The 10,000-nt window shown below is 50.7% G+C and overlaps 1 protein-coding gene across 2 annotated transcripts in view; it reads left to right on the forward strand.

The window, feature by feature from the left end:
* nup214 (nucleoporin 214) overlaps positions 1–10,000 on the forward strand; it is a 63,868-nt gene that overhangs the window by 14,292 nt on the left and 39,576 nt on the right. For both annotated transcript variants that reach the window (XM_084441707.1, XM_084441708.1), the window contains exons 18-23: positions 826–929; positions 6,435–6,632; positions 7,133–7,218; positions 7,570–7,653; positions 7,783–8,100; positions 9,485–9,652. In XM_084441707.1, coding sequence (XP_084297833.1) covers positions 826–929; positions 6,435–6,632; positions 7,133–7,218; positions 7,570–7,653; positions 7,783–8,100; positions 9,485–9,652 — 958 coding nt within the window. The remainder of the gene's footprint in view (positions 1–825; positions 930–6,434; positions 6,633–7,132; positions 7,219–7,569; positions 7,654–7,782; positions 8,101–9,484; positions 9,653–10,000) is intronic.

Genomic DNA, 10,000 nt, shown 5'->3' on the forward strand with positions numbered 1-10,000 from the left:
GAGGAATAATCGTGGTTATATACATCCATATGTACAGTAACAGGCTATATACATCCATATGTACAGTAACTGTGCAGTATAGAGTAGAATTACATATATATATTAGGGATGCACCGATATGAACATTTTGTCCGAAACCGATAACAGATATTAACATTGCTGTTATGGCCGATAACCAATATTTACCGATGTCCATATGTTCTGTATAAAACCACGTTTCTATGATAATCAAATGTTATACATACTGAAAAACACATGTAAACACCGTCTCTATTACCAAAACATTTGGAAAATCCGATAAATCATAGATTTACCGCATTGTTCTCTCTCAACAGCTACACACACAACAGCAGCTGGACAGAAATAATTATCGGCTGTTCACATCGGCCCTGTTTTGCACATCGGGCCGATACCGATATATTAAAAAACGACTAACATCGGCCGATACCGATATATTACAAAAATGACTAACATCGGCCGATACCGATATAATTGCCGGTATATCGTGCATCCATAATATATATGTACCTCCATACATTCAGTCAGTATAAGTGTATATAAGTATATAAGTTTAGGAGGACAGGAGGAGGACAGTGGGGGGATGGACTGAAAGACAGGGTTGCCCAGGGACTGAGGGTGGAAATGAGCTGTCTAGCTATAACCTTGTACAGTGCATCTCTCCCTATTCTATAGGGTAAATGTCTACTGTACCTTGTCCCTGTCTTAAAAATAAATAAAACCAATCAAATTGGGAGAAGCACATGGTTGTCTTGTGGGGTTATTGTGTGTTATGTGGGGTCTGAAGGTGTTGGTCTCGGTGGTCAGGAGATCCGCAGGTTGTACCAGTATGTGAAGCTGGCGGTGGAGGACGTGAACGACGTGTTGGATGTGGAGTGGGAGAAGCACCTGGAGAAGAAGAAGAAGCAGAAGTGAGTGGGGAACTATAGAAGATTTAAAACTACAATTATTATTAGTATCATCATTAATATTTTTAATATTAGTATTAAAGATACAGTAATGACAATAAGATATGAATAAACAAATGCTTCCCACATCAAACACCAGATACCACAGTTGAACATTCACATAAACGTCTGTTGATTTCAGGACCACCCAGATTTACAATGTCATCCGTCACACCCCTGTCTCTCTCCCATCAACCCTCTCTCCTCACCAACTCATCCCCTATGTCTCTCTCCCATCAACCCTCTCTCCCCACCAACTCATCCCCTATGTCTCTCTCCCATCAACCCTCTCTCCTCACCAACTCATCCCCTATGTCTCTCTCCCATCAACCCTCTCTCCTCACCAACTCATCCCCTATGTCTCTCTCCCATCAACCCTCTCTCCCCACCAACTCATCCCCTATGTCTCTCTCCCATCAACCCTCTCTCCTCACCAACTCATCCCCTATGTCTCTCTCCCATCAACCCTCTCTCCTCACCAACTCATCCCCTATGTCTCTCTCCCATCAACCCTCTCTCCTCACCAACTCATCCCCTAGGTCTCTCTCCCATCAACCCTCTCTCCCCACCAACTCATCCCCTATGTCTCTCTCCCATCAACCCTCTCTCCCCACCAACTCATCCCCTATGTCTCTCTCCCATCAACCCTCTCTCTCCACCAACTCATCCCCTATGTCTCTCTCCCATCAACCCTCTCTCCCCACCAACTCATCCCCTATGTCTCTCTCCCCATCAACCCTCTCTCTCCACCAACTCATCCCCTATGTCTCTCTCCCATCAACCCTCTCTCTCCACCAACTCATCCCCTATGTCTCTCTCCCCATCAACTCTCTCTCCACCAACTCATCCCCTATGTCTCTCTCCCCATCAACCCTCTCTCTCCACCAACTCATCCCCTATGTCTCTCTCCCCACCAACTCTCTCTCCACCAACTCATCCCCTATGTCTCTCTCCCCATCAACTCTCTCTCCACCAACTCATCCCCTATGTCTCTCTCCCATCAACCCTCTCTCTCCACCAACTCATCCCCTATGTCTCTCTCCCCATCATCCCTCTCTCTCCACCAACTCATCCCCTATGTCTCTCTCCCCATCAACTCTCTCTCCACCAACTCATCCCCTATGTCTCTCTCCCCATCAACTCTCTCTCCACCAACTCATCCCCTATGTCTCTCTCCCCATCAACTCTCTCTCCACCAACTCATCCCCTATGTCTCTCTCCCCATCATCGCTCTCTCTCCACCAACTCATCCCCTATGTCTCTCTCCCCATCATCCCTCTCTCTCCACCAACTCATCCCCTATGTCTCTCTCCCCATCATCCCTCTCTCTCCACCAACTCATCCCCTATGTCTCTCTCCCCACCAACTCATCCCCTATGTCTCTCTCCCCATCATCCCTCTCTCTCCACCAACTCATCCCCTATGTCTCTCTCCCCATCAACTCTCTCTCCACCAACTCATCCCCTATGTCTCTCTCCCCATCATCGCTCTCTCTCCACCAACTCATCCCCTATGTCTCTCTCCCCATCATCCCTCTCTCTCCACCAACTCATCCCCTATGTCTCTCTCCCCATCATCCCTCTCTCTCCACCAACTCATCCCCTATGTCTCTCTCCCCACCAACTCATCCCCTATGTCTCTCTCCCCATCATCCCTCTCTCTCCACCAACTCATCCCCTATGTCTCTCTCCCCATCATCCCTCTCTCTCCACCAACTCATCCCCTATGTCTCTATCCCCATCATCCCTCTCTCTCCACCAACTCATCCCCTATGTCTCTCTTCCCACCAACTCATCCCCTATGTCTCTCTCCCCATCATCCCTCTCTCTCCACCAACTCATCCCCTATGTCTCTCTCCCCATCATCCCTCTCTCTCCACCAACTCATCCCCTATGTCTCTCTCCCCATCATCCCTCTCTCTCCACCAACTCATCCCCTATGTCTCTCTCCCCATCATCCCTCTCTCTCCACCAACTCATCCCCTATGTCTCTCTCCCCATCATCCCTCTCTCTCCACCAACTCATCCCCTATGTCTCTCTCCCCATCATCCCTCTCTCTCCACCAACTCATCCCCTATGTCTCTCTCCCCATCAACCCTCTCTCTCCACCAACTCATCCCCTATGTCTCTCTCCACCAACTCATCCCCTATGTCTCTCTCCCCACCAACTCATCCCCTATGTCTCTCTCCCCATCAACCCTCTCCCCACCAACTCATCCCCTATGTCTCTCTCCCCATCAACCCTCTCTCTCCACCAACTCATCCCCTATGTCTCTCTCCCCATCATCCCTCTCTCTCCACCAACTCATCCCCTATGTCTCTCTCCCCATCAACCCTCTCTCTCCACCAACTCATCCCCTATGTCTCTCTCCCCATCAACCCTCTCTCTCCACCAACTCATCCCCTATGTCTCTCTCCCATCAACCCTCTCTCCCCACCAACTCATCCCCTATGTCTCTCTCCCCATCAACCCTCTCTCTCCACCAACTCATCCCCTATGTCTCTCTCCCCATCATCCCTCTCTCTCCACCAACTCATCCCCTATGTCTCTCTCCCCATCATCCCTCTCTCTCCACCAACTCATCCCCTATGTCTCTCTCCCATCAACCCTCTCTCTCCACCAACTCATCCCCTATGTCTCTCTCCCCATCAACTCTCTCTCCCCACCAACTCATCCCCTATGTCTCTCTCCCATCAACCCTCTCTCTCCACCAACTCATCCCCTATGTCTCTCTCCCCATCAACCCTCTCCCCCCACCAACTCATCCCCTATGTCTCTCTCCCCATCAACCCTCTCTCTCCACCAACTCATCCCCTATGTCTCTCTCCCCATCATCCCTCTCTCTCCACCAACTCATCCCCTATGTCTCTCTCCCCATCATCCCTCTCTCTCCACCAACTCATCCCCTATGTCTCTCTCCCCATCATCCCTCTCTCTCCACCAACTCATCCCCTATGTCTCTCTCCCCATCATCCCTCTCTCTCCACCAACTCATCCCCTATGTCTCTCTCCCCATCAACCCTCTCTCTCCACCAACTCATCCCCTATGTCTCTCTCCCCATCATCCCTCTCTCTCCACCAACTCATCCCCTATGTCTCTCTCCCATCAACCCTCTCTCTCCACCAACTCATCCCCTATGTCTCTCTCCCCATCATCCCTCTCTCTCCACCAACTCATCCCCTATGTCTCTCTCCCCATCAACCCTCTCTCTCCACCAACTCATCCCCTATGTCTCTCTCCCCATCATCCCTCTCTCTCCACCAACTCATCCCCTATGTCTCTCTCCCCATCATCCCTCTCTCTCCACCAACTCATCCCCTATGTCTCTCTCCCCATCAACCCTCTCTCTCCACCAACTCATCCCCTATGTCTCTCTCCCCATCAACCCTCTCTCTCCACCAACTCATCCCCTATGTCTCTCTCCCCATCATCCCTCTCTCTCCACCAACTCATCCCCTATGTCTCTCTCCCCATCATCCCTCTCTCTCCACCAACTCATCCCCTATGTCTCTCTCCCCATCAACCCTCTCTCTCCACCAACTCATCCCCTATGTCTCTCTCCCCATCAACCCTCTCTCTCCACCAACTCATCCCCTATGTCTCTCTCCCATCATCCCTCTCTCTCCACCAACTCATCCCCTATGTCTCTCTCCCCATCAACCCTCTCTCTCCACCAACTCATCCCCTATGTCTCTCTCCCCATCAACCCTCTCTCTCCACCAACTCATCCCCTATGTCTCTCTCCCCATCAACCCTCTCTCCCCACCAACTCATCCCCTATGTCTCTCTCCCCATCATCCCTCTCTCTCCACCAACTCATCCCCTATGTCTCTCTCCCCATCAACCCTCTCTCTCCACCAACTCATCCCCTATGTCTCTCTCCCCATCAACCCTCTCTCTCCACCAACTCATCCCCTATGTCTCTCTCCCCATCATCCCTCTCTCTCCACCAACTCATCCCCTATGTCTCTCTCCCCATCAACCCTCTCTCTCCACCAACTCATCCCCTATGTCTCTCTCCCCATCAACCCTCTCTCTCCACCAACTCATCCCCTATGTCTCTCTCCCCATCATCCCTCTCTCTCCACCAACTCATCCCCTATGTCTCTCTCCCCATCAACCCTCTCTCTCCACCAACTCATCCCCTATGTCTCTCTCCCCATCAACCCTCTCTCTCCACCAACTCATCCCCTATGTCTCTCTCCCCATCATCCCTCTCTCTCCACCAACTCATCCCCTATGTCTCTCTCCCCATCAACCCTCTCTCTCCACCAACTCATCCCCTATGTCTCTCTCCCCATCATCCCTCTCTCTCCACCAACTCATCCCCTATGTCTCTCTCCCCATCAACCCTCTCTCTCCACCAACTCATCCCCTATGTCTCTCTCCCCATCAATCCTCTCTCCCCACCAACTCATCCCCTATGTCTCTCTCCCCATCATCCCTCTCTCTCCACCAACTCATCCCTTATGTCTCTCCCCATCAACCCTCTCTCTCCACCAACTCATCCCCTATGTCTCTCTCCCATCAACCCTCTCTCTCCACCAACTCATCCCCTATGTCTCTCTCCACCAACTCATCCCCTATGTCTCTCTCCCCATCATCCCTCTCTCTCCACCAACTCATCCCCTATGTCTCTCTCCCCATCATCCCTCTCTCTCCACCAACTCATCCCCTATGTCTCTCTCCCCATCATCCCTCTCTCTCCACCAACTCATCCCCTATGTCTCTCTCCCATCAACCCTCTCTCTCCACCAACTCATCCCCTATGTCTCTCTCCCCATCATCGCTCTCTCTCCACCAACTCATCCCCTATGTCTCTCTCCCCACCAACTCATCCCCTATGTCTCTCTCCCCATCAACCCTCTCTCCACCAACTCATCCCTTATGTCTCTCTCCCCATCAACCCTCTCTCTCCACCAACTCATCCCCTATGTCTCTCTCCCATCAACCCTCTCTCCCCACCAACTCATCCCTTATGTCTCTCTCCCCATCAACCCTCTCTCCCCACCAACTCATCCCCTATGTCTCTCTCCCCATCAACCCTCTCTCTCCACCAACTCATCCCCTATGTCTCTCTCCCCATCAACCCTCTCTCCCCACCAACTCATCCCCTATGTCTCTCTCTCCTACCCAGACACATGATCGTGCCAGAGAGAGAGGCTATGTTCACTCATCCCCTATGTCTCTCTCTCCTACCCAGACACATGATCGTGCCAGAGAGGGAGGCTCTGTTCACTCATCCCCTATGTCTCTCTCTCCTACCCAGACACATGATCGTGCCAGAGAGGGAGGCTCTGTTCACTCATCCCCTATGTCTCTCTCTCCTACCCAGACACATGATCGTGCCAGAGAGAGAGGCTCTGTTCACTCATCCCCTATGTCTCTCTCTCCTACCCAGACACATGATCGTGCCAGAGAGAGAGGCCCTGTTCACTCATCCCCTATGTCTCTCTCTCCTACCCAGACACATGATCGTGCCAGAGAGAGAGGCTCTGTTCACGGCGCTGTCCAACAACCTGGACATCATCAACCAGCAGAAGCAGCGTCTGGACCGGCTGGTGAAGGAGCTCTACTCCCTGCGCCTCTACAACAAGACTGCAGCCTGGAGCACCCCACCCCCCCGCCCCCCCAAACCTGCACCCCACACCAGCACTGAGCAGGGGTACGAAGGGGGTGGGGGGAGGGGTGGGGGGGTAGTTGGATCTTGAAGGATTTTTAGGACTCTAAATTTCTAAGTGTTAGTACTGAAAGTTAGGGCTGGGTTTAAAAAATCTATTAATCGATTCTGAATCGATTCTGAATCAAATGATTCATGAATCCCAAAATCAATCTTTTATTTAATGAATGAATGAATAAATGAAGGAATGAATAGTTCATTAATTCATTCAATGACTCATTCATTCATTCATTTTTGGAAATCAGTATCGATACCCAGCCCTAGTATTGATGTGTTGCATAACTTGGCAGTCATGTAATTAAGGTTACAGCTATAAAAAAAAAACAGTAACACTAACCGAATCGATATTGAATCAAATCGAATCGAATTGAATCGTGATAATCGATTCCGAACCTTGTGAATCGGAATCGAATCGATTCTTGAAATTCGACTCGATACCCAGCCCTACTGAAAGTGTTGCTCATGTGTGGCTTTCTGTTCGCTAGTCTGGACAACGAGCTGGAGAGTTTGAGGGAGGCGCTGCTGAAAGCCAGTCTAGAGACGGCACCCCAGGCCAGCTCCAAGTCTCCAGGTAACACCGGCCATCTGTCCCCTCACTGCACCGGGAGAACCGTCTTTAGGGTCCCCCCAGCTGAGCCCTGTCAGATGGGGTACATTAAAACGCTGTTAGGACGGTGGCTTTCTTACTACTGTTGGCTAACAAAAGTAGACATGTAAAAGACATGTAGTTTAGACATGTAAAAGCTTCCCGGCTTGTTTAATCCTTGTTTTACATGTTAGGATTCTCATAGTGTATCATTTTCATTCCACATTTCCACTCCATCATGGCCACAAAGGAACATCTGATTCGTGAGTGCGTGACGACATGTTTACTGTGCGCTTGTTGAAAGATGTGATGGTCATCCGTCTTCTCCTCCTCTAGCCAAGATGTCTCCAGTCAAGCAGTCTCAGCTGCGCAACTTCCTCTCCAAGAGGCACACGCCGCCGGTCAGATCCACTGCCCCAGGTACGCTCACAAAAACCTTTCAGTGTGAACATTGGATGGACAAGATGGCGGCGATAAAGGGCTTCATTAACCAGTTGTAGCCCCCCTTGCAACCTTCCTTTAACATCCTCCATCCTCCCCCCCCACCAGCCAACCTGTCCCGCTCGGCCTTCCTGTCCCCCAAGTACTACGAAGACCTGGACGACCTCAGCTCCACCTCCTCCTTCTCCCAGGCCCTGGACCCTGAGCACGCCAACCTGGAGCTGGACGAGCTGGAGGAGGAGGAGCTGGATCCCGGCCACGCCCCCCTGCCCTCGCTCCCCCTCGCCGCCTCCTCCCTCCCCCGCCACCCCATGGTGGTGAGGACGCCCTCCATCCAGCCGGGTTTCGGGGTGGTCCAGTCCACCCCCTTCAGCAAGGTGCAGCACCCCGGCCTGGGCCTGGGCCTCAGTCCCATCATCAGCCCCGGTACGACCTCACTTCCTGGGGGATAGCTTGTGGGGTACGACCTCACTTCCTGTGGGATAGCTTGTGGGGAACGACCTCACTTCCTGTGGGATAGCTTGTGGGGAACGACCTCACTTCCTGTGGGATAGCTTGTGGGGGAACGTACGGAGGGTTTCCCCCGAGGCCCTCTCAAAACAGAACTAGAATGACCGTTTGTTTCATGTTCATCACGTCTTAAAATGTTGGATTATGCGCAATGTTACAGCAAGGTAGAGTTTTTGTTGAGGGTGTATATAAACCTAGCTCTACCTCCTAGAGAGGATGGTGTCAGCACCAAGGTTATCATAGTTAATGAAAACTAACAAAAAAATGAAAACTAGGTGTGAAAAAACATTTTAGTTAACTGAAATAAAAATAAAAACGAGTTTTAAAAAAAAAAACGCTTGCGATCGGAGTGGGTCGTTTGCAGTGAGAACCAACCAACCCAACAAACCAATACAACTCACTCGCTCCAACATTAACCATCAACACATTATTTTCGAGACATGTAGGCTATACAGTATAAATTCATAGATGGGTTCACTTTCCTCTGTTGTACAGGACGATAAGGTTCACAAAGTGGGCTTTGTTCATGTCGCCTGGCTCCACACCCTGATTCACACTCCCGCTTTCATTCTCAAAATGTGATTCAGGGTCTGGAAAGACTCGTCCAGAGTGATCTCTCGGTTGGAAATCCAACCTGTCCAATCAGCCTCCTTTCAGTGCGATGATGGACTAAACTGCGCAATGTGATTGGTTAAGGGGATAAGGTCATCGCTGAGGACTCTCCCTTCGGCAACGCCCATCTCAGAAAACGCGAGCGAGCCTGTTGAGACTGAAGAACGGAGCGAAAACAAATGCTAGTTCAGGCTGTGGTTCATCCATTCTAATCCCTAATCCCTCTAATCTGACTACGCTCTCAGTCTTGAGACGAAGCACGTCGAGGGGAACGCTGAGCTGAGTCCTGCTTACACCGTGTCCTAACTACACGCGACGCCAGCGAGCGTCAGCGACAAAATGTGTTCCATGCTTTGTTTTCTGTTGTTATGTCCTAACTGGACGCGAGCGACGCAGCGTGAAGCAGCGTGACGTTTTAACTGCCCTTTTGACGCTCGCCCTGTTCCTATTTCCCTCCTGTCGCTCGCGTTGACAGGCGTTCGTTCTTTATCTGTCTTCAGTTGGGAATATAGACAAATGACGTCACAGAACAGGACATTTAACGGTTTCAGTTGGACAGCAAGCTGCGATGTCGCGTTCCGTTGCTCGCGTCGCAAGCAGTTAGGACACGGTGTTAGGCTTTTTGCAGAGGGTGTTGATTTATTGATTGACATCGACCCTGGTCCTATGTGTGTGGATGTGGTTCTAGTTCCGACCAATAAGATCAGCATGGGAGGGGCTGACAGCACGGCGCTGGCCACTAAGACGGTGAAGCACGGAGCTCCGCCCACTGAGAAGGCCACGCCCACCACCAATCCCGCCCAACAGGCCGCGGCCACCGCCGCTCTCCGCAGGCAGATGGCCAATCAGAAGCCAGGTGGGTGGAAACATGGACATATATGGGACAAGTGCTTATGTTTGGGACACGATTTTAGAATTTTAAATGTGAATCTATGACATGGTGGAAATATGTAGCTTTTTTCATTACTGCACACTCTGTAATAAGTTACTTCTGTAGCCATGATGACAGTTGTCATGTCCATTCTGGGACACTAGGGGGAGACACAGACCCCCTTTTGTAAACTGGCAGCCTCCTGGTGTTATCTCAATGTAACTCAATATAAAATATTGATGTACGATAGATAGGCGTTCTGTAAATAGATATACTATAAACAAGTATTGATGTGCTATAAACGTGATTACAGTGTATTACACACTATGGAAC

This window comes from Borostomias antarcticus, assembly GCF_949987555.1.
Source record: "Borostomias antarcticus genome assembly, chromosome: 8".
NCBI lineage: Eukaryota > Metazoa > Chordata > Actinopteri > Stomiiformes > Stomiidae > Borostomias > Borostomias antarcticus.